The following is a 24815-nucleotide window of genomic DNA, read 5'->3' as shown; positions in this document are numbered from 1 at the left end:
AAAAAAGTACAATGTGAGAGTTGTGAGTTAAGTTTTATTTGGGGCAAAATGAGGTTGATAGCCTGGGAATTCAGCCTCTCAGAGAGCTCTGAGGAACTGCTCTTGGAGGGGGGGAGGTCAGTATACATGTGATTTTGGTCATGGGGGAATACATGAGGTCAAACACCCATTTTGGCAGAGGTTGCTGCTAGTCAAAAGGAGCACATATCTCCATTAATGATTTTAGTGCTTTTCTATATGTGAAAAGATGCAAGAAATTGGGCTCATAAAATCTTGTCTTCAAAAGGTCTAACTATCTAAAGGCCTTTTCTGCCAGGTATCCCCAGAGCACAGAGCACCTCATTCCTGATCTCCAACCTGAACTCCTTTCAGGGTATGTTGAAGGTCAGCCACTACTGTGGCTAGTAACTTCATTCTCATAGAATCAGATGGCAGGTGACAGTTTTCAGTTGGCATTTGCTAAAGTAAGTGCTTTTAAATGTAATACCTGCTTTACTTTACTTAAATGCTGTTTAAAGAATTTGAGGGAATCCTTCTCAAACTCTTCCAAAATATACCAGAAGAAGGAACACTCCCAAACTCATTCTATGAGGCCACCATCACCCTGATATCAAAACCAAGCAAAGATGTCACAAAAAGAGAAAATTACAGGCCAGTATCACTGATAAACATAGATGCAAAAATCCTCCACAAAATACTAGCAAACAGAATCCAATAGGACATTAAAAAGATCATACACCATGATCATGTGGGGTTTATCCCTGGAATGCAAAAATTCTTTAATATATGTAAATCAATCACTGTGATACATCATATCAAAAAATTGAAGGATAAAAACCATATGATCAACTATACAGATGCAGAAAAAGCTTTTGACAGAATTCAACATCCATTTATGATAAAAAAAAACTCTCCAGAAAATGGGCATGGAAGGAAATTACCTCAACATAATAAAAGCCATATATGACAAACCAACAGCCAACATCATTCTCAATGGGGAAAAACTGAACGCATTCCCTCTAAGAACAGGAACAAGACAAGGGTGCCCACTCTCACCATTTTAATTCAACATAGTTTTGGAAGTTTTAGCCACAGCAATCAGAGAAGAAAATGAAATAAAAGGAATCCAAATTGGAAAAGAAGAAGTATAATTGTCACTCTTTGCAGAGGACATGACATTATACATAGAAAACCCTAAAGATTCTACCAGAAAACTAGCACTAATTGATTAATTTAGTAAAGTAGCAGGATACAAAATTAATGCACAGAAATCTCTTGCATTCCTAAATACTAACAACAGAAGAGCAGAAAGAGAAACTAAGGAAACTCTCCCATTTACCATTGCAACAAAAAGAATCAAATACCTAGGAATAAACCTGCCTAAGGAGGCAAAAAACCTGTCTGCAGAAAACTATAAGACACTGATGAAAGAAATGAAAGACTATACAAACTGATGGAGGGACATACCATGTTCTTGGATTGGAAGAATCAACATTGTGAAAATGACTGTCCCACCCAAAGCAATTTACAGATTCAGTGCAATCCCGATCAAATTACCAATGGCATTTTTCACAGAACTAAAATAAGAAATCTTACGATTTGTATGGAAACGCAAAAGACCCCGAATAGCCAAAGCAATCTTGAGAAGGAAAGATGGAGTTGGTGGAATCAGACTTCCTGACTTCAAACTATACTACAAGGCCATAGTGATCAAGACAGTATGGTACTGGCACAAAAAGAGAAAGGAAGATCAATGGAACAGAATAGAGAACCCAGAGGTAAACCCAAGCACATATGGGCACCTTATCTTTGACAAAGGAGGCACGAATATACAATGAAAAAAAGACTCTTTAATAAGTGGTTCTGGGAAAACTGGACAGCAACATGTAAAAGAATGAAATTAGAATACTTCCTAACACCATACACAAAAATAAACTCCAAATGGATTAAAGACCTACATGTAAGGCCAGACACTATCAAACTCCTAGAGGAAAACATAGGCAGAACGCTCTATGACATCCATCAAAGCAAGATCCTTTTTGACCCACTTTCTAGAATAATGGAAGTAAAATCAAGAATAAACAAATGGGACCTAATGAAACTTAAAAGCTTTTGCACAGTGAAAGAAACCATAAACAAGACAAGAAGACAACCCTCAGAATAGGAGAAAATACTTGCCAGTGAGGCAACGGACAAAGGATTAATCTCCAAAATATACAAGCAGTTCATGCAGCTTAATACCAAAAAGGAAATACCCAATCCACAGCTGGGTGGAAAAGCTAAATAGACATTTCTCCAAAGAAGACATACAGATGGCCAACAAACACATGAAAAGATGCTCAGCATCACTAATCATCAGAGAAATGCAAGTCAAAGCCACAATGAGGTATCACCTCACACTGATCAGAATGGCCATCATCAAAAAATCTAGAAACAATAAATGCAGGAGAGGGTGTGGAGAAAAGGGAACCCTCCTGCACTGTTGGTGGGAATGTAAGTTGGTACAGCCACTATGGAAAAGAGTTTGGAGGTTCCTTAAAAAACTAAAAATAGAACTACTATATGACCCAGCAATCCCACTTCTGGGCATATACCCAGAGAAGACCATAATCCAAAAGGAAACATGTACCATAATGTTCATTGCAGCACTATTTACAATAGCTAGAACATGGAAGCAACCTAAATGCCCATCAACAGATGAATGGATAAAGAAGATGTGGCACATATATACAATGGAATATTACTCAGCCCTAAAAAAGGAATGAAATTGAGTTATTTGTAGTGAGGTGGATGGACCTAGAGACTGTCATACAAAGTGAAGTAAGCCAGAAAGAGAAAAACAAATACCGTATGCTAACTCATATATATGGAATCTAAAAAAGTGGTACTGATGAACCCAGTGACAGGGCAAGAATAAAGGTGGAGATGTGGGGAGAGGACTTGAGGACACAGTGGTGCGGGGTGGGGCAGGGGCGAAGGGGAAGCTGGGACGAAGTGAGAGAGTAGCATTGGCATGTATACACTACCCAATGTAAAATAGATCGCTAGTGGGAAGCTGCTGCATACCATAGGGAGATAAACTCGATGACAGGTGATGACTTAGAAGGCTAGGTTAGGGAGGGTGGGAGGGAGTCGCAGGAGGGAGGGGATATGGGGATATATGTATAAACACAGTTGATTCACTTTGGTGTACCTCAAAAAACTGGCACAACAGTGTAAAGCAATTATATTCCAATAAAGAGCTTAAAAAATGGAAATGAAAAAAAAAAAAAAAGAATTTGAGGGAAGCTCTTTGAAACTAGCTTGTTCATTTGTTACTCTGCCCTGGGTCAGCTCTGCATCTCTGCGTAGGTGGCACTTTGCATCATGGGCGAGATTACACTTTTTGTGGGTTTGCTAGATTGGAGTGGGGCTATGAGAGGATTATCAGGTAAGAAATCTAAATGCATTCCTAGCTCTTTCTGAGTTAGTTCTTCACTGAATTATTTCAGTCATTAAACTAAGGTTTTTCCTAATACATGAGCTATTCAAATAAAATTACAATACACATTCAAATCTATTTGAATCCTCAGTTTGAAATTTGTGCCACCATTCTCTGTTGATAATTGAGAGGTGAGTGCATATCTTTGCATCTTTGGTATTTTTCTCTTTTAAATTTGAATAACTGTAGATTTGACTACTTTTAATCTATTCTCCTTTCACTTTATGCTCTTCATCAGTTTACTGTTTCCCTTATCTGAGGTTTCTTTTCTTTCTTTGATGTCACCTGGACATCGCCTGAGATTTCTCCCCTGTTATGGTAGGAAGTGGGAGCAACTGATCCCAGCAGGTGTGGGACTGGTAGTGAGTGTGTCTTCTACCTGGAGATGGTATTATTACACTGTAAAGGTAGAGAGTTGAGCAGATGAACTGAAGGAGGTAACTGAAACAAGCCTGGGCCTTCAGGTAAGGCTGGCCTGAGGTGAGTTTTAGGAACCTGAGTACAAAGCCAAGAACAGACAGACCTGCCAGGATGCAAATCAAAATATGTGTAAAGGAGGGCAGCCCAGAGGTAGAGGAGAGCTGGGAGGAGAGGATGAGAGAGTGGGGAGTAGAGTGAGTGCTGATCTGCTACTAGGCTTTTACATATTCTGCAAACTTTTGCATGGGTGAGCCAGCTCCATGTTACAGGATGAGCCTTGGAAGAAGCTACCAATCAGTTTATTCTTAATTGTTAAATTATAAATGCCTCCTCCTTGGAGAGTGCCTGGTGGTCCAGTGCTTAGGACTCAGCACTTTCACTGCAGTGGCCCAGGTTTAACCCTGATTAGGGAACTAGGGTCCTGCAAGACACGCTGCACGGCCAAAAAAAAAAAGTAAAAATAAATGAACAAATAAATAAATGCCTCCCCCTTAATTACAAAATTATGGAAGGTGGTGTGCTTCAAATAGGACCGATTTTGGTTTTGGGGACATTTAAGCAGGCCCTTGGAAAGTTCTTTTTTTTTTTTTTCCCCTCTTCATTGGATGGAATATACTGCAGTATTCAAAATACAATGTTTCCAGATAAGTGATTTGAAAATAGAGAATTAGATAGACCTAGAGTCTGTCATTCAGAGTGAAGTCAGAAAGAGAAAAACAAATACCGTATGCTAATGCATATGTATGGAGTCTAAAAAAAATGGTACCGATGAACTCAGTGGCAGGGGAAGAATAAAGACGCAGAGATAGAGAACAGACTTAAGGACGGGTGGTGCGGGGAGGAGAAGCTGGGACAAAGTGAGAGAGTAGCACTGACATATATGCACTACCAAATGTAAAATAGGTGGCTAGTGGGCAGCTGCTGCATAACACAGGGAGATCAACTTAATGCTTGGCGATGACCTAGAGGGGTGGGATAGGGAGGGTGGGAGGAAGGTTCAAGAGGGAGGGGATATGGGGATATATGTATAAATACAGCTGATTCATTTTGTTGTATAGCGGAAACTAGCACAACAGTGTAAAACAATTATACTCCAATAAAGATCTGGAAAATAAATTAATTAAATAAATAAATAAAAATTAAAAAATAAAATAAAATAGAGAATTAAATCTTACTCTTACATTGTTTCATTTTTCATTCAACTACCACTTTAATAAAATAAGTAGTTTTAGTAAAGGGATTACGTATATAATTGTGGTTATCATGACGGTGTTTTATGCTATGTTTAGGCAATTCTTAAGGTAAAGAGAAGAAATCAAAGAAGTTCTTGCTGAGCACACTTACAGATGATGCATTCTTGTTTGAAAATAAATGTGTTCTCATTTCAGAGCAAAGACCACAAAATTGACAGTGGTATTTGGAGAGCTAAAGGAGTAAGGCCTCTTTTAAGAACAGGACCATTCAGCCTCTGCAACTTTTGAGTGCATGTATTCAAGTACTCTGTCAGGTCTACAATCTGCACTGCTTCTCCAGGGTTGTGTGCAGACCACAAGCTTTAGAATGGTTACATCTGCTCTTAGGGCGCATTGTCTTACATACAGTGGAATGCTTATGCATTAGATTTTCAGTTACTGAAGGTTGGCTAGATTTTTCAGTTTTTATTTAAATGTGGTATCCTGTGATCAGAGCATTATAACCTGGAGTGTCACTGGTGGGAAAGAGAAAAAAAAACTATATGCAAATATAAAACAAATGGAAATTGAAACTTAATTATTTGGTTAAATTGTGTATCTAACCTGGCTGATTCCATTTCAAATATCTTACCCATTTACTTGTAGTTTTTATCTTCTGTAAATGTAATAGCTTGTAGTAGAGACATATGGAAGTGTCCTCCATTTACCACAGTGATTTCTGTGTCATTTTCTTGAGTTTGCTTTCAGTCCTGTTATTAGTAAATTCTGAGCATCTGCCTTCTTGGGCAAATAAACTTGTCAATCAGATGTTCTCTTAAAGGTATGTTTTGTATTAATATTAGTTTGGGTGCATGTTGGCATTGCTTAGAAACTGTTGTTTGAGAACCATTAATCATTTGATTTTGTGTACTTATTACTTATAGCCAAATAAGTCACTACTTCTATCAACACTTATACTTTGTTTCCTTGTGAAATGGAGCGTGTTGTTTTATTTAACACTCCCCTTCTCAATATATTTTATGCATTAAAATTCAAACTAAAACGATAGCTTCTGGATTTGCATTTGGGTCCATCCTGCAGAGTATGTAGATCTGTCTGTTGATCCACCTCCAGAGAACTAGCCAGTCTGATGACTGAGCCCCTACTCAAATCAAATTTATTTGTTTCTGAAGGATCCACCAAAAGAGTGAGCATATTGCTAAATAACACTGAGTTTTATTTATTTTCTTATGGCATTTACACTGTTTTATTATGTCAGTATTTCCATCTCTTAGAAATCCAGAAACATCGCACTTGCTTTCATTTTGACCTTTCTTCGTACAAATTTAGACATTAAATAAAAGATACATACTTACCATCCTCTAGTACATCTTTTAAAAAATTAAGCTCATACTTTGTTCTATTCATAACTCACTTCTTCATTTGAGATTCAGTCATTCATTCATTTACTCAACATTTATTTAAATGATCTGTGACCACCGCAACTAGGAGCTGTTGGGTAGTGGAGATACAACGCTGAGTATGTTGTGTTGAATATTGAGATACCCTTGAGGGGCTCACATGGAAGTAGGGGAGACAGACAAGTATACAAACACAGTCATGAACAAATGGGACAGGATGCAAAGATGGAGAAGGGAGGTAATGACAAGGATTACTTGGAAAAGAAAGTGACATTTGAGTCTTGAAAGATGAGCAAGAAAAGACAAGGAGTGATGTTTTAGGTAAAGAGAACAGCACATGTAAGGAACAGAAACGTAATAAAATGCAACGCGTTTGGGAAGATACTCCATGAGGTGTCAAGGTAACGGATGCAACTGGAAAGGTAGGAGAAGTCTGGATTGTCTGAAAGGTGTCTTATGGTTAGGGTTGTGTACTGACCTTTGAACCTGTGGGCCAGAGGGTACCCTTAAACAGTTACAGGGTCAGATAGGATATTTTAGGAAGATAATTTTGGAAACAGTGAGAGAGAGAGACTGAAATGTGAAGAGGATGGTAATAAATATGGAGACTAGTTAGAAGACTATTAAGGGGAGAAATAATGAAGGCTTCTTTAACCAATGCTGTAACAACAGGGTTGGAAAGGGAGCGGCAAACTAAGCAGCATTTTCCAGGTGCCATCAGGGAGACCTGGCGAGATACTAAGAATCATTGCTATTCTCCACTTTTTCTCTCTCTCTTTCTCGTCCCCTCAAAAACGTCACTGTCATGTTGTCTCTTCAGTTTTAAGGAAAGGAAGTATATATAAAGTGGATTTTTTTGTAGAGAAGGAAGCTTACTAACCTTACATTCTCACTTACTGCTCATTTAGTGAGAACCAGGGTGTCCCTAGGCGATTGAATAGTGTTACTAGATCAGCTTCTGCTTAGTTCAGCTTAATATATTATGGTTTGAACTCCATTAATAATTAGACTTTCAGAGAAAGTGACCAACCCAATTGATCTTTTAAGCAAACTTTATGCCTCAAAGTCAGCAACTTTAAGAGAGCCACCGTGTTCATATATCATGGGTGTTTTCTACATGGTGTGCCTTTTTCCCTGACTTGGTAAAGAATATTATCTCTGGCAGTTTTGTATCAGTAAGTTATATAAAGGAGGACATAATAAGCTACATATACTTGGAAAGTTACACAAAGATAATGAAGAGCTGTTTCTCCTTCTTGATGCTTCTCAGATTCAAGCATGGCTCTGTTTCCATGGCAACCACACCGGTCCAGGCTCTCATTTTCTCACATTTGGCATACTGCAAGAGCTTAATGACTTGTCTACCTTTGATCTCTTCCTCTCTTAAACTCCCTTGCCCTCTGCTACCAGATTAGTCATTCTAAAAGTTGTCTTTACTGTATCCTTCATCTGTCTGTTGTCCACTGTAAGTGCATCCTCTAGCATTTCATTTTCATCATAATCTAGCCTCAGAGGTACCTACTGGTCTCAACTGTACCTATTGGGCACATTTCTAAACACTGCCACATGGACCTCATAATTGTCTTGCTCATGGGTATCTTGTTTCTGCCATAAAGTCTAGGATGCCATTGAAGATAGAGAACACATTGTGTGCTAGTTTTGTATTCTGCCTAGCACCAAGCACAACTCCAGGCTCATGCTATATACACAGAAAATGGAATATTTCCTCTCTCATCCCATGCCTGGGTTCATTTATTCTTCTCTGTCCCCACTGGGCTTAAGTGCTGTTGCTGGTTGTTTTATGTTTAATTTCTTCCTCGTTCGTAAAGGAAGTCAACAGTTATATAGCACATATTATCCACAGCTTGCAGAACACTTTAAAAACCAATATTATGATATCTTTGTTTTTAAATATAGAAACGTCTCCTTTACCAAAAGCTACAGTGACTCAGCTACTTGCATGTCTAAAATGGTTTCTGCATTTTTCTGTGGCCAGTCTTTATGATGGTTATAGATTAATAGTAGGCTCTTTGGAAGTATAACACTTGTTATTAATCATGGCATTGCTGTAGTTAACCAGGTAGACCAGTTTAGTTAGAGTATCGTCTCTTTTTTTAATGTGTATAAACATAGGTTTTGGGGGAAAAAACTTGACATTCATGAAAGATATATATTCTTTTTTTTTTTTTTTATTTTTGACTGCGTTGGGTCTTCATTGCAGCATGTGGGCTTTCTGTAGTTGCTGGTGAGCGGGGGCTACTCTTCCTTGTGGTGCGTGGGCTTCTCATTGTGGTGGCTTCTCTTGTTGCAGAGCATAGGCTCTAGGAACATGGGCTTCAGTAGTTGCAGCTCATGGGCTCAGTAGTTGCAGGGCACAGGCTTCAGTAGTTGTGGCTCATGGGCTCTAGAGTGCAGGCTCAATAGTTGTGGCTCACAGGCTTAGTTGCTCCACAGAATGTGGGATCTCCCGGAGCAGGGATTGAACCCAAGACCCCTGCATTGGCCAGCAGATTCTCAACCACTGTGCCACCAGGGAAGTCCCATGAAGGATATATTCTAAGATGCTTTTAAATTTCCCAATTTTTTAATACCGCTATGATTTTTTATTCAGTTTGTTAATAAAATTGAGATAAAATAACTGCCTTACCATGAGAAGAATGATACTATAAGCTAAACTTACCATCTGCTACATGCGAGTAACTAAATTCATTCCTTAGCAGACCCACAGGGTGCTATGTTGTGGCCTCATGGGGTCTTTCAGAGAGAGCTGAAGCAATAAATATTAAATCTGTAAGTGTCAGGGGGTCACTTTAGTTGACTCTTGGTTGCTAAAGAAAATAGAGATTCCAAAGGCCCTGTAAAATAATAATCTTTTAAAGTTAAAAATGATTGAATGAATGAATGAAGCTGAGACAAGAGTCTGATTTTATGGTTATATTTTTCTAATAATTTGTTGATCAAGATAATTTAAAAGTTCTCTCTCCTCTCCCCTGTGAGCTTTGCTGTGGTATTTTCCAGTTGCAGAGAAAGATAATATATAAGAAAAAAGTAAACAATTTGAAATAGTAATGTGTCATGAAAGAAATAATACAAAGGAATCTAATGTGTTACTACTCTCTACTAGATAAGATGGTAAGAAAAGTCCTCTGTGAGCAAAATAACATTTGTGTTGAATGATGCAGTGGAACCAGCCATTTGAAAATCAGAGGCAACAGCCAGTGCAAAGGCCCCGAGGCAGGAAAAGCTTTGTATGTTCAAAACGGAAAGGAGGCCAGTGTGACTGGAGCCTAGTGAGCGAATGAGCAAGATACAGAGAGGAAGAAGATGTGGTCAGAGATTTAGGCAGGGGCTAGCTCAGTAGAGAAATATAAAGAATAGAAACACATTGGCATTTGGGTAACATGGGAAGCCAGTGTAAGTTTTAAACAGGAAGAAGTTTGATATGATTTGTGGTTTTAAGACATTGTTTCGATTGAGGAATTCTGCCCTGTGGAATGTGGATTGAAAAGAGATGAGACTAGAAGCATGGAGACTAGTTAGACTGTTATTTCAAGACCAAACAGGAAATGATGGTAGCTTAGACCAAGTTGGTGACAATTAAGGTGGAAAAAGAGGACGGATTTAAGATAGTTTTGTAGATAGTGCTGACAGGATTTGTAGATAAATCACATTTGGAAGGCTGAGGGAAAGTTGGAAATCAGGGATGTTGCAGAGATGGGGCAAACTGATTTTTCAAATCATGAGCAAATCCTTTATTTTAGCAATTATTTTAGCACAACATACTATGGGAATGAAATGAGATCGTGCATGGAAGCAGGTGGCACAATGTCTGGCCCACAATAGGAACTTGTGAGATTTTAATTTTTACCCCCCCCCACCTCAGGACATTTTCATTAGGAATTTATATTCTCACATTACTATTTATTCAGGTCACCAGATTTCAAAAGCAAATGATTAGAAAATCCATTGGTGAATATTATATGAGATTCAATCATTCATGAGCTCAGTATTTCCTGAGCTCCTTCCATATGTAGTTGCTGTACTGAGTGCTGGGAACATACCGGTGAGTGAAGCTAGTGCAGTGCCTACTCTTATGGAACTTTCTGTCTGGTGGGGTAGATTGTTTCCCAAACAGTGTGATTATACAACTAGTTATTAAATTATATCTGGGATGATTAAGAAGAGCATCAAGGTCTGCTGTGAGAACATCTCTTCTTGCCTCCCATATTTTCCCTAATTTACTTCCTTTATTCACGTATTTCATCTTGCATACGACTACCAGTGATTGCTAAACCCATCTCTCGGCTCCAGATTCTGTTTCCCATGGCCTGTGGAACATCTCCAATGGAATGCCGCATATTCCTCACTAACCGCATTCATCCTTCATGCTTTCCTGTCCCCAGTGCTTTCCCTGTCACTTAATATCTTTACTGTCATCCCAGTTTACCAAGCTAGAAATGGCTCAGATGTTAATAACATTAGCAACTTCATAATATTACTATTTTTAACTTCATTTTCTTAATGAAAAATGAGATTCAAAAGAGATTAACTTTCCTGAAGTCGTGCAATTAATTGGACTTGAAATCGTGGTTTTTAAATCCAGGTCTCTTTGATGTCTCAGCTTTTGTTTTTTCCCATGACAACAATTTGCAGGATTGTTAAAATTTTTAAAGGAATAAATAATGGAGGAAAACATTCTAGAAAGAGGGAAGAACATTTTAAAAGATTCAGAAATATTGAAGTGTCAATATCTCTAGTCAGAGAAATGCTTATCTATCCCTCCCATGAATAATAAATGTATTTTATCCATTTTGAATGCTGAACCATTTCAACACATGGTTATAGTCGCTATGTGTCAAGTAATTGCCTCTGCTAAGTTTTTAGGACAAAAAGAAGGATAAATGATACCTGTCGCTCAGTGCCTTAGTAAGGGAGAAGAACCCTAAGTGTTGATTTCAGTGCAGCTCATTAAGGTATGTCTGCAGATGTTATGAGAGAGACAGCAAGGGTGGAAAGAGAGCAAGCAGGAAGGCCATGTACCCCAACCCTAGGATCGAGGGAGGGTTCCTGCAGGAGATAATAGCAGAGTTGAGTTTTAACAAATTAGGAAAAGGTGAGCGACCTAGAGGGGAAGTACAGTTCAAGGAAAGGAGAAAGCAGGAACAAAGTCATTGACGTATGCAGTTACCTGGTGTGTATGGGGGAACTTCAAGCAACTTGAGTAATGCACATGGTAGAGGTCCCAGCATGTCATACTAAGGGCTGAGCTCAAATCAGAAGGATGGGAATGGAGAAGAGGGGATAGTTTTGAGAGATGGTGAGGAGGTTAAATCAATCAGACTTGAATGGGGTTGAGTGTGGGAAGTGGAGGTAAAAAGAGGATTCTAGGATGTCTCCTGGTATAATTGGGTAGATGAGGGTACTCTTTGCTAGGATAGGAAATTTAAGAGGAGGAACTGCGTTGGGGAAGGAATGGTGACTTTGGATATGCTGGGATTAATTTGCATGTGAGGCTGCATTTGTCCAACAAGGAGATAGATATGCAGATTGGGAGCTCTGGAGAGAGGACTGATCTCAGGATTGGGTGGTTCAGTAGTGGTTAAAAAAAATAATAATAAAAAAAGAAAGGTATGGATAAGATCAGCAGGGTACGGTGAACATAAGTTTTTGCTTTGTTTTTGGTTTTGTTTTTGTCATTTCTTTTAGAACCAGGACACATTAGTCCCTCTACTATTCATAGTGACGTGACTATGAAAATCCTGTGGTTTTCACTGGACCAAGTTGATTAGCCTTTAGGATCTAGCCTCTACCTCCTTCATTGTTTCAAATAACTCAAATTAGATTTAAAACACTTACATATCAAATGTGTAAATTATAGTTGCAGTTACCACTTAGCAGCAACATGGTCTTGTGCAAGTCACTTAACTTTTCTAAGCTCAGGTGCCTCCTATGTAAAATGGGTGTAATTGGTTGTTAAGATTAATTGCAATAATGCAATAATTAATGCAATAATGCATACTCTAAGGGCTCGGCATATAGTTCACGGCCGTTATAGATACTGAATAAATGGAACTATTATTATTCATACTTTCAGTCACTTAAATATTTATCAAGAGTTTGTGATGTGTAAGTTGTTTTCTTAGGCCCTGCTTGGAACAAATATGTATATGAGGTAGGGAAGGAGCCCACACTTGTTCACTGGGTGCTGTCATCATGCAGGACAGCTTGCGGCAACACAGTGTAAACAAGTGCTGAACTCACAAGGGAGGTGGAGAGGAAGCCAATCACCTTCAGTAAAAGCAGAGGAAAAACCACCTCCACTCTCACCAGTTTGCTACCTCTGAAATTCTACTGAATCCATTTGAAGCCATGAATGGGAGGTAGGGGAGAGGGAAATAGTATGGCTGTATAATCTATTACCGTCTTGATTTCAGAACATGGACTTGTCTATTCAAAAAAAAAAAAAAATCCCCATCTTGACATATTCATTTTATGGAAACAAATTCACTTGCTAACACATGGGCTGACCCATATATCTCTTCCACTGAAATTATTGTTTCACAGTGACAGCTGTTAAACCACACCTAGCATTCTGTGTAACACAAAGATGCCAGAGATAGCACATTTAATAGAGAACTGGAGAGGGACCATGAGGAGGAAGAGGCAATTCATAGCTTATCAAGATGAATGTAGCACCTCGTTATTTTCAACAACAATGACCACACACACACACACACACACACACACAAAAGTAAAATGGTGATCTACCTTGAGAGCATCAAGGAATAATCTAGATTCCATATGTCATAATTTTAATCTGATCAATTTAAAATTAAAAAAAAAAAAAACAGGCCTCTGCTAACATTTATTCATGCCTTCTGAAAATAAAGATGAGCCTTATACAAACTGCCCAGAGGAGGGGATGAATGAACTGAGATGGCCTTCCATTATTAAGCCTGCGTCACTAAAGTGGCTTCAAAAAAGCTGCTGTTATGTAGACACTGTGGCTGAGCGGCCAAGGATGTAGCTTCTCTGTTTGAAGAAGTGAGTGCTTCTCAAAAAAAAAAAAAAGAAAGAAAAGAAAAAAACTCTAAAACCTACTACCAGAATAAATTCTGAAGGGATCAGAACCAAAGATAGAGCAGCATATAATGCTGAAATGTACTTTATCACAAGTACTAATTCATTGGGCCCGTTGAATTAATTAACTCTTTCAACAAGCTGGGGGAAAAAAGGCTGTATGTAAAGTATGTTCAGAAAAACATGTATAATTTGAAAAATGGGTATTAAAATTTGACATCTGTCATGTAAAGGGCTCATAAAATGTGAAAATAAAAAAAAAAAAACCCAAAAAACGAAGAGAGAGAGAGATAGAAAGCTACCCTAAAGTTGAGAAGAAACAGAAACAAACTTCATTCTATATCAAATGAGTACCATACTGACACAAAGCAAAAATACATTTCAAGTGACTTTTAGAACATGCTTTTGGACTATACATCTTTTAGTGGGTTATAGTCCAAGGACTAAGAGAATTACCAAAAAAATCTTCAAAAGTAACTAAGTGTTTTTATTGTTGTAATGATGCAATAAGATAGATATTGTAATTTTGAAGCCCTTTTATGTATCTACTAGGATCAAGCAAATAAATATTAAAAAAAATTATGAAGGCACATGTGTTTAGGAGTGACTATTCTTGAGGCAGGCTTTTGGAGGCCCCCTCTCAACTCAAATCTAATAATCTTAGGTTCTTTCATACCAGATGGCAGGCACAGGCTCTGGACCAACTCCATGTGGAGTAAAATGGTGGAGCACAGTCTTCCTAATGAGTAGTTTTTTTTAATGGGCTACATTCATTGAAAGCAAGTTACAGAGCAGGAAATGCTAGGTTCTCTGCTGTGCAGTGGGGCTCTGGGACCTTGGCTTCCTGGCTCTGCTTCAGACAAGTTTTATGATTGTGAGCAAGTCACTAATCTGCCGCCTCAGTCTTTTCATCAGTAAAACGAACGTGTTAGACTTTTATGCTTCTATAGTCTAACAGCATTGCGTTATTTTATGATTCTGTTATCATATCTAGAGTACCTAGTATATCAGTGTGGGTAGTACTTTATTGAGACATACTGTCCAAAAAAAAAAGTGTCTCCTTGGGGCAGAAGGTAGGATTGTGAACAGTCTAGAATGGTCCAGAAACCAGCCCGTAGGAGGCCCAGTTACCAGGAGGGATAATTACCTTGAAGAAGAGGAAACTGACTGTGTTCAGATATTTTAACTAACGTCACATGGAAAAAAGTAGACTTATTCTGTGTTGTTATAAAATATATGACCCAATTGAGTGACTGGAGGTTTCAGATTTCTCGCTTACCATAAGTAGTCCTTTTTAAACAAATATAAATGTCCAGTAACAAAAAAATAGGCAGCCTTTTGAGCTAATTGTTGATGAAGATAAGGAGACAGAAGCAAAATGGCCAACTCTCAAAGAGACTGTAGAAGAGGTTCTTGCATTAATAAAGACATTATTCTTAAATCTGATCACAAGAGTAGGTAATAAGGTAACAGTGATATTACCATGACTATTCAGAATATTATTAAATTGCTTTTGGTGGGGGAAAGTTCTCTCTTCTATTAAAAAAGAAAAACAAAAAAAACTTCTTAAGATAGTTATGCTTTTAAGTGTCATAAGAGGTCAGAACACTCCTAAAAAAATAGGTAAGTGTATAATATTTTACAGGAATCTTTTTTTTCTTTGAGTTCCAATAGTCTTGTTGCCTGAAGTACCCCCCACGGTGACAGTTAATGATGTATTTTCTTATTTTGAACTCTGATTCCTCAGTGTGTGAGTTCCAACTACGAGATGATGAGACTCATTTCCCTGTGATATAACTTGTATGCTCAGCCTCATTACATTTCAGTTTAGCCTTGTCTTCAAGTAGCTTGAATAATCCATAAAGTTAGAAGCAGCATCTGATGTATCTCATCACCTCCAGAAGCATGTAGCACAGTACTGAGCAGAACCGGGACTTAAGTGGCAGAATGTGAGTTGCATGGGATTTTACAGTAGCAAGATACTCACTGTGTCACCTTTATATTACCTGTTTGTTGGCCCTTAGGAACTTGCCAAATTATTGAGGACTCATCTTTTAAAAAGTAGTCTAGAAGACAAAGAAATAGGTAGAGAATTAAGTTTTTGCAGTTTTGCCTCTCCTAGTTGAGAAGTGCATGGACCCTTGGCTGCTAATTATTGGCTATCTAAATCTTAAGAGTGAACTGAAGAGGTAGTTGGTTTTATCAGTTTGCCTAACTCTTTTTCTAATGTTAATGCCTCCAGAGTCTTTTGTCTTTCTAAACCCTAACCCAGAGGAACACAATGCATTTTACACTTGCTCTCCTCTTCTTCTGACTTCCTTGAACGAAGGAAGGAAATTACTAGCTATCTGGTACCCACCCTGTGCTAGGCACTATGAGATATTCCTTTATATACCTTAACTTATTAAATTTTCAGAGCAACTTGACTAGGTAGGTGATACTGCCTTTTTACAGAGGCCCAGAGAGTAGTAAGTAAGTTACCCATGTCATTCAGCCGGTAAATGTGACTAAAAGATGTTGTCATAAATAACCAATGCCCTGCTTTGCTCTTCGAGATACGTTTAATTCTCATTACTCTTAGATTTGGGTCCAGGCCAGTCCCACTAGTCTAAACCCACTTCTGTCTGCATCCATTGCGACAACAAAGACATGACTAGATCATAACACACAGTGTGTTCCTCCTTTCATAGTATCCACATCCTTGCTGTATCTTTGTGTTTGAATGCCTCCCTGATTTTAAGCGCTCCTGCAGATTGGAAAGTGTTTTCCTTTTTCACCTTTGTAACCCTGAAGTAACTACTTCGCATGTTTCTATGCACTCAGTGTTTTTAATTACAGTTCCATAAATTAAGTCAAGTATGCTTTTCATTTTACAATGGAAATCTATTTATGTCTTGCACATGTCCACAATCAGTGGAGTGGCTCAGGAAGAGCACTCAAGCTCAAGGCTCTAATTAGGATGGCACCACTATCCACCTGCTTCCAGCAGCGCTCCAGAGTGAGGCCGCTGTTCTTTAGACCATGGCTTTGGGACCACTGCCTGGCCCTTTTTACGTTTCTCTCACTCTTTCTCATTGGATGATTCATCCAGAGTTCCCATATTAGCTTCAATTTGCTGTTGAATTTTCTTTACATAATTTTTTAAAAATCTCCTTTATGATAGTGTAAGGAAATTTGAGAAATCATGTATTATTAATTGGTTAATTCAGAAGACTTTCTTTTCTATCATTAGCTTCATTTTTGGACTACTTTATAACTCAAAAATTTAACCTTCAAAAGTAGACTGTTTTTATTGCTGAATCTGATCAGCAATAAATAAATTACTTGGGGAGTTGGGAAGGCATAAGGGGAAATGCTCACTGAGATTACTCACTCTTCTAGGGCTTCAAAAATCACTGGATGCATTCTTTTTTTTTACCAAGTGATATTCTAAAAGAGTGAGTTTACCTGATATTGAGCAACAGCCTATTCTCAAGGGACAACCTGAAAAACAGAACCAGGGTTGAAAAATTATGGAAATTTTGGAAGCAAGAATGGTGCTTTCTTTCTTTTTTTCCTTCCTTCCTCCCTCCCTCCCTCCCTCCCTCCCTCCCTCCCTCCCTCCCTCCCTTCCTCCCTCCCTCCCTCCCTCCCTCCCTTCCTTCCTCCCTCCCTCCCTCCCTCCCTCCCTCCCTCCCTCCCTCCCTCCCTTCCTTCCTTCCTTCCCTCCTTCCTTCCTTCCTTCTTTCCTTCCTTCCTTCCTTCCTTCCTTCCTTCCTTCCTTCCTCCCTCCCTTCCTCCCTCCCTCCCTCCCTCCCTCCCTCCCTTCCTCCCTCCCTTCCTCCCTTCCCTCCTTCCTTCCTTGTGACTGTGTATGCATGGTGCTTTTATTCTCCATAGAGTGATACATGCTAAGGTGGGCTGGGCTTGGGCTGATGTCCCCATGTGTGTAAAACTGAGTAAGTCAGTCTCTGGGAAGAAGTCTGGTTTCCTTGATGTGGAAAGGGGGATGGGAGCATGGGCATGGATGTTACAGCCTAGGATGTGTTCAGCCCTGGAGGGCAGGGAGATGAGGCAGCTCTCAGTGCGGCCATTGGCAGGCAGGGGACACCTGCCAGGCTTGGAGGGCCTTCTGTACCACATCTTCCCACTGGGCATTCGATATCACCGCCTTCGCCCTTTTCACCAGCTCTGCACGTTCTGGCTCCGTGGCCACAGAGTGGTGGCTGCTCAGTGCCGTAGCTGCCTCCTCATCTTCATCCTCACTCTCTCCTGGCCTATCTGGAGAACGAAGCCCCGGGGCCTAGTTCCAACCCTGGATGTCAGCAGCTCCATCTTCTGCACCCCCCACTGGTGCCAGCTCTGCCCCTTCTGGTTCGGGGTCTTGGTGCAGGGCTGGTAGGAGTAGCCAACTGGACCTGCCCCCATTTCCTCCTGCTCTTCTGCAGGCTCCCCACTCCTCTAATCCCCAGTGCCTTCTGTAGGGCCCTGGTATAACCCCAGTTCCTCAGCCTGATTGGGGAAGGTTGCCCTGGACCCATTCTGTCTCCTAAAACTACCTCTGGGGACTTCCTGGGTGGGGCAGTGGTTAAGAATCTGCCAGCCAGTGCAGGGGGCACAGGTTCAATCCCTGCTCCAGGAAGATCCCACATGCCACGGAGCAACTAAGCTTGCGCACCACAACTATTGAGCCTGCGCTCTACAGCCCATGAGCCACAACTCTTGGGCCCAAGTGCCGCAACTACTGAAGCCCATGTGCCTAGAGCCCGTGCTCCGCAACAAGAGAAGTCACACTGCAATGAGGAACCCATGCACTGCAATGAAGAGTAGCCCCTGTCTGCAGCAACTAGAGAAAGCCCATGTGCAGCAACGAAGACCCAACACAGCCAATAACTAACTAACTAAATAAATTTAAAAAACAAAAACAAAAAACAAAACTACTTCTGCCATCCTAGCAGGGGCCATTTAGAGCCTGAGACAGAACCTATACCTTTTATCTCCTCAAGGATAGTACGTATTTGAGGGGAAGGATGATGGAGAGATTGGGAAAACTGAAATACATGACCACTTGTTTGTAGTGCTTTTTATGCAGCATTTTGTTAAATGTACCAAAATCTTTTAAGTGTAACTTGATTTGCTCATTAAAATATCATATTTTAAGTATCACATTTAATGTTTAGTACATATCGTTTTAACTTCTTTTGTGAGCATCAGAGCCAAACCATGTAGTTCCAAAGTCTTTTGATTAATTTTTTAATTTAATTAATTCCTTTTGAGCAATAGATTTTTTGTTTCTGGTTTATATAAGTTTAAAAAAAAAAAAGCTTCTGCCACTGTTCTTTGAGACCAAGTCAGATGGATGGAAACACCTCCCCTGTCTTTAAAAAAAAAAAAGAAAAAGAAAAAATATCAGTCATAAAAAATCTTGTAAGCTAAGGAGTCACAGAATTCTTCCTTCTTTTGCAAGTCAAAATGTCCCCTTGCTCGTGAATGTGAAGCTTCTATGGCAGTGCTTTTCACACGTAGATAGCAGTAGCACAGCCTTTTCAAACAAAATCTCATGCAGAACTCTACTATATAAATAAGATAAAAATGGAGCTGTTTTATTGGCGGAGAGGGTATGAAAGGCCCAGAACCTCTTCCCTCTTCCCCCTTCTGGCTGAACCAACTCTTACCCTGGATAGCCCATAACATATTTCCTCTAAAATCTTAGGGATCTGAAGTTTATTATATGATATATGTATCATATAACATCATAGTGTAATGGCTTTGATCATTTTAGATTAAAATCTTTAGATTGTAGTTTTGGGTTTTTTCAAATATTTATTTTTTTTGGCTGTGTCGGGTCTTAGCTGCGGCATGTGGGATCTTCGTTGCAGTGCATGGGCTTCTCTCTAGTTGTGGTGCATGGGCTCTGTAGTTGTGGCTTGAGTGCTCAGTAGTTGCAGCACGCAGACTTAGTTGCCCTGCAGCATTTGGGATCTTAGTTCCCCAACCAGGGATTGAACCCACATCCCCTGCATTGGAAGCCGGGTTCTTAACCACTGGACTACAAGGGAAGTCCCTATATAGTTTTTTAAGGAATCATTTCTGAAAGAAATAGAAGGCTTGACAGCAAAATATAAATATCTTATTTAAGATATTTTGTTAATCAATACTTTGTTTAACCAAAAAATATTTTGTTTTCCTGAGGTTTTGGAAAAATAAACCAAACAATATTCTGTTAAGGAAGGCAATATTTCCCTTTATCCCCAATTCTGTAATTAATGTATTTCTGTAACCAAGATCACAAAGATATGCTGATAGATATGTTTCTATTTTGTTACTTGCAGAGATCTCTAATTCTTTATTTGTCAAAACACGAAACTAAGACTCAGAAGGAACTTGCTCCGGCTCTCTTAGTCCCATTAGTCTTTGTACCATGCTACAACTTGCATGGAGAAACTGTCTGGTAGTCATGAGACTAACTGCAGAACAGTAGCACCATATATAGTCGAAATTGTTAGGATAAAGTTAAGAAACCACCCTTAAAGGGGATCTTGTCCTTTTGCCTTGATTTGGCTACAACTGATGATTGACATCAAGGAAATTAATACAAAACTCGAGTATTAAGATTGTAAAATTTTGAAATCCATTCACTAATTAAAAAAAAAAGTAAAAGAAGCTATACATTGTGTGAATAAAGCTTAACAAAATCCATTCACTAATTAAAAAAAAAAGTAAAAGAAGCTATACATTGTGTGAATAAAGCTTAACAAAATCCATTCACTAATTAAAAAAAAAAAAGTAAAAGATTGTAAAATTTTGAACTATGGATAACTCTCAGTTATATTATTATAAGGGAAGGATTAGGCCAGAAGGTATCGAAACAATGTTTTGAACTATTAACTGAGTGTTTATCAAAGTCTTTAGGTTAGGAAAGTTATTGCTGCTTTGAGAATCTCTACTTAACAGCTCCTCAAAGGTATACTCTTATTATTATGTTGTAGGTTTTTATGCTTTATCATATTGTATATTTATAAAAATCTTCATTTGCATTATGTGGTATACCTGAAACTTACATAAAATTGTACATCAACTATACTGCAAAAAAATAAGAATACATTAAAAATAATCTTCCTTTTAATTGCACCTAGTCTTCCCAGAATGCTGAGATACTTTTGCATATCCTAGCATTGCAAAAAGTCATTATTGCATAAACACTTCAACTTGAGGGCGTGTCATTTCTTGGATGCTCGGTCCTTGCTCTTCTGTCCGTACTCTCTCACTTTCCCCTAAGCCTCTCTTCTATTAGAGATCTCAGTAATCTAACAAGGACTGGAGCATCCCACTTTAAATTTGCAGTATAAAATCAGACTTGTATCCGTTACTGTTATTAGAAAGCAAGAGTGAATAAAGGTCGGCCTTTTAGCTGGCAGGCTGTCTGATTTTTCTGTGAACATCACATGTTAGGAGAAGCTAGTTCATCTGTCTGTGGGTTTAGGATTCAACAGCATAAGCTGTCAGCCTAACACTGACTGAAGGTGGACTGGGAGGGGAAGCGCATCTGTCCAAGGGCTCGCCATTGGCTTTCTATTACAGCATTCTCCCCCGAGACACACTCTGCATGCTCATTCACCTACCTCCTTCTTTTCCCTCCCCTTCCTTCCCTACCCCTTCATTACTGATTCACAGCAAGAGGCGGCAGCAGCAGCGCTGCTTGTCACGAATCAAGGATTGCAATGAGCTCATCCTTTTCTCCTTGCAGCTTCACAACTGCCCCGGCTTCCTGGCTACTGCTGCTGCTGTCTGCTCACACACACGCACGCACTCTCCCGCACACACACGCACAGCACACACACACACACACTCTTACATGCTAGACCCTTCCAAGCAGCTTGTCCCTTTTTACACATGTATGTGAACTCTGCTTCATCACTCTTGGCCATTTTCTTGTCATCGCTTGCTTTCGCCGTTTTTTTTTTTTTTTTTTTTTTTTTTTAGATCAGCATTTGATTTCATTTCCAGTCTACGTTGGGGCTCTTGCACAGTGGATAATTTAGCCAAAATGTTTTTCCCGTGGAGACGTTAGCTGGCAGTTCCCACCACAGACTGGCTTGTGCGTGCTCCTGGGGAGACCTAAGCCTGGCTCCCCTCCCACCGCAGTTCTCAAAATTGTGGATAAGAGATCCAGCTTTCTCATTCTGGATACCTACTTACTGCTCATGGAAGAAGGGGTGCCCTGCCCAGCCCCAGCTGCTAAGCTCACACCTCCTGTCAAAAAGTCCCAGGACATGCACGACGAGAGGAGCAAGCTGGTGAATGAGTATGCGTGTCGAGTGCTGGAACTTCTGGGGATGGGGCATCGTCTGTTTGTGCCTCGGCTTCTGGCGGTGAGACTGTTTTTCATTGAACTTCATTTGTAAAGAACCTACCACCCTCTGTGAGAATTCCTTGTATATCCCTGGAAGAGGCTTGTGGTCTCCTGTTTCCTTCCCCTTCTCCCCACTCTACCGAGAAGGAAGTGCTGAGTGGCCACTGCCGTGGGGCTCTGTCCGAGCCTGGTCCACACCACTCCTTAATTGGCTAGAGGAGATATGGCTCTCTTCTCAGAGCCCACATTAGTGGCATTATCTCTGTGGCAGCAAAGGAAAAAAAAATGGTCTTATGGCTGGCCAGACTCAGCAATAAAGCAGAATACCCAAGTGCTTGATGGAGGCATTCTGCTGTTTATGTCTCCAAAGGGTTAAATTTTACAACAGACATTATTGCGACTTATCTAGAGTATGTGTGGTTTGCTTTGTAACCTCTCCTTTTGATGGCCAATTTGATTGTTTTAATGGGGAATTTTACCCCCTAAAAATCATTGGTTAGGAAATTATAGATTTCTCTCCTGGAATGTTCGAACTGTGTATCTATGAAACAGCTTAAAGCTTTTGGGTCTGTGCTGAGTCTGGGAAGTCTGGCTTGCTTGTTTTTTTGATTTCCTGAACAAGACAAAAATCACCCTTCCGCATTTCCTACCAAGGGTTAAAATTAAATACCCACAATCACTGGTGCAGGGTTGCTTTTTAGTGGTTTGAGAACTATACCTAGCAACTGTTCTATAATGTAATTGGTCTACAGTAGTCCTATACCATTACTTGGTAGTTGGGCAAGAATAATTTCGCTTTGTCTGTTTTGTACAATGGAGTGTAATACCATTCTAGACTGTTCCCTCATTTGGTTCTCTCATATTTGAGTCTTTTCAAAAGTACAATATTGACTTGACTGAATTTAACTCTTTTCTCTCACGTATTTCCCTCAGGATAGTTCATCTGTTTGTACTTAGCTTTACAATTATTAATTCAGTCTTCATGTATCTATTTGCGTATAAATATAATCTCTCCTGTATCGTCATAACAGACATGTTAGGTAGCCCTGCACGTATGGGATTCCTCACCCTGGAGAAAGTCTGTTTATCATTGCAAGGTGAATTTGGTTGCACTGACCAGCATACACTTATGGAAGGAGGTGGTATTTTTTGAAAAATATAGTTCCTTTGTCATTTAAGAAAGAGCTCAATATATATGTTTTAATCCCCAGGTGAGGTCATCAGTGCTTACTTAAATTTTGTTTCCCTGAATCGCATTTTTTTCTTAGTAAAGGAGAAAACTGAAGATTCATGATACTATTAGAAAGGAGTTTTGTTTTTGTTTTTGTTTTTTTTAACAGTGAAATAAAAAGCATTTTATTTCAGGAGCTTTGCCACTAAGAAGTGCTAAAATATATTTCAACAAATTCTCTGCCTCTCTCTGAGGAATCGGGTTTTGGTCTAATACATTTCCATATTCTTAAAGACTGCTTAACTGTGTGTCTCACAGGCTTCCACTGATAACTTTACAGTGATTTGGTGCCTTTCTTTGGCATTTACATTTTCAGTGTTTTGAAGGAAAACATAAAATTGATAACTAAGAATCTCTCTCATATTTAAATCTGCATCAGGGAAGACTTTAAACTACCTCTGGTATAAAATGATTGTCAACAATAAAACCCATAAGTTTCAGAAGCTTCAGATCTGTGGGCGGTCATAGATATATCTGTGTGTTGCAACTTTACAAAGTCGGCTTGGTACAGCCCTCAGGTTGTTTTGGGCTCTAACATTGCAGGTAATAGTGCCACTTGCATTATATGTGAAAAGTGTATGCTGAGTTGTCTGTAGGGTCATTTGGAAATCTCTGACTTTGTTATATAGTGTTGTACTTGAGAGAGTGTTGATAGAACTAGGGTACTCTACATTCTGAGAAACCACATGCCCTTTAATTAGCAATATGGCTGTGAATTGGAATCAGCTATCCAATAAGTTATTGCTCAGAGTTGAGCATGTGTACCAGAGGGAAGTACAGTTGTTTAGCCTTGTGTTGTTGGACTGGCTAATGACGTGGGATCGATGGCTAATCTGCACAGGGTGGTCCTAAGAGGAATCCTGCCACATGCAATGTTGCAATCTTTCCATTACCAGTCAAGAGGGCAAGCACTGAAGTTTAGGTTTTTAGCCATGTTTTAAATATGTATGGGTTAAGCACATACAAATCCCTTATTTTGCTTTTAAGATCCCAGTAGTTTTTTTCATATAAAACAAAATTTGCTTAATGCAACTGATCAAATAAATGAAGATTTACCAAGACAGTGTTGTGTATTTGGTCTTTGAGCCTTATTTATCGTTCCCTGATTCACAGAGGGACCATCAGACTACAAGAACATTTAGAATTTTTGCTTACTGTCCTTCAAAGGTACACCTAGTAAAGGATAATTTCTCTTTAATAATCAAGTACAAGTACTCCATTTTAGATGTTACCACAAGGCATAAGTTCTGTGTGCAGACTCACAAAACACACGTTTCTTTGGTGAAATTAAAATACTAAAGCAAGGGATACAGGTATCCTAGATACCAGCTAAGTAATGTCCTCTTCTAAAGCCTGTGCTTCCAAACGATTCTCAGACCTCCAGAAACATTTCTCAGCAGAATGGAAATCCTGTTAGACACTATAACCAAAGGAAGAAAAGGCCATTTGTGGTGAATGTAGCGAAACTGAGAAAGAGAAGCATGCCTACATTTTTTCACAAATAATCCCCTACAATAATCAAACCTAGATTTTGCTGCTTATCCGAGGCCCTTAAAGAAAGATTTGTCATCCAAGAATAATGAGAGGTTTGGAATAGAAGCATCTGGAGCTAACACTCAAATGTTAGAACTGTGCATTTCCACCCACCCTGCCTTCTTCTTCTTCTTCTTTTTAATCA

General features: G+C 39.4%; 1 protein-coding gene and 1 pseudogene across 4 annotated transcripts in view; one reads left to right on the top strand and one right to left on the bottom strand.

Annotated features, from left to right (window-relative positions):
- Nucleotides 1-24815, top strand: part of RABGAP1L (RAB GTPase activating protein 1 like) — a 665842-nt gene that overhangs the window by 490996 nt on the left and 150031 nt on the right. The window contains exon 1 of one of the 4 annotated variants that reach the window (XM_057728671.1): nt 21233-21925. The exons of the other annotated variants lie outside the window; for them this stretch is intronic. Within the exon in view, the coding sequence (XP_057584654.1) occupies nt 21758-21925 (168 nt within the window). The 5' untranslated portion in view covers nt 21233-21757. Of the gene's footprint in view, nt 1-21232; nt 21926-24815 lie in introns of those variants that run through there. 4 annotated transcript variants of the gene reach the window in all.
- Nucleotides 17611-19242, bottom strand: LOC130848013 (male-enhanced antigen 1-like; annotated as a pseudogene).

Source organism: Hippopotamus amphibius, chromosome 3 (assembly GCF_030028045.1).
Source record: "Hippopotamus amphibius kiboko isolate mHipAmp2 chromosome 3, mHipAmp2.hap2, whole genome shotgun sequence".
Taxonomy (NCBI): domain Eukaryota; kingdom Metazoa; phylum Chordata; class Mammalia; order Artiodactyla; family Hippopotamidae; genus Hippopotamus; species Hippopotamus amphibius.
This window is presented reverse-complemented; position numbering and strand designations above follow the sequence as displayed.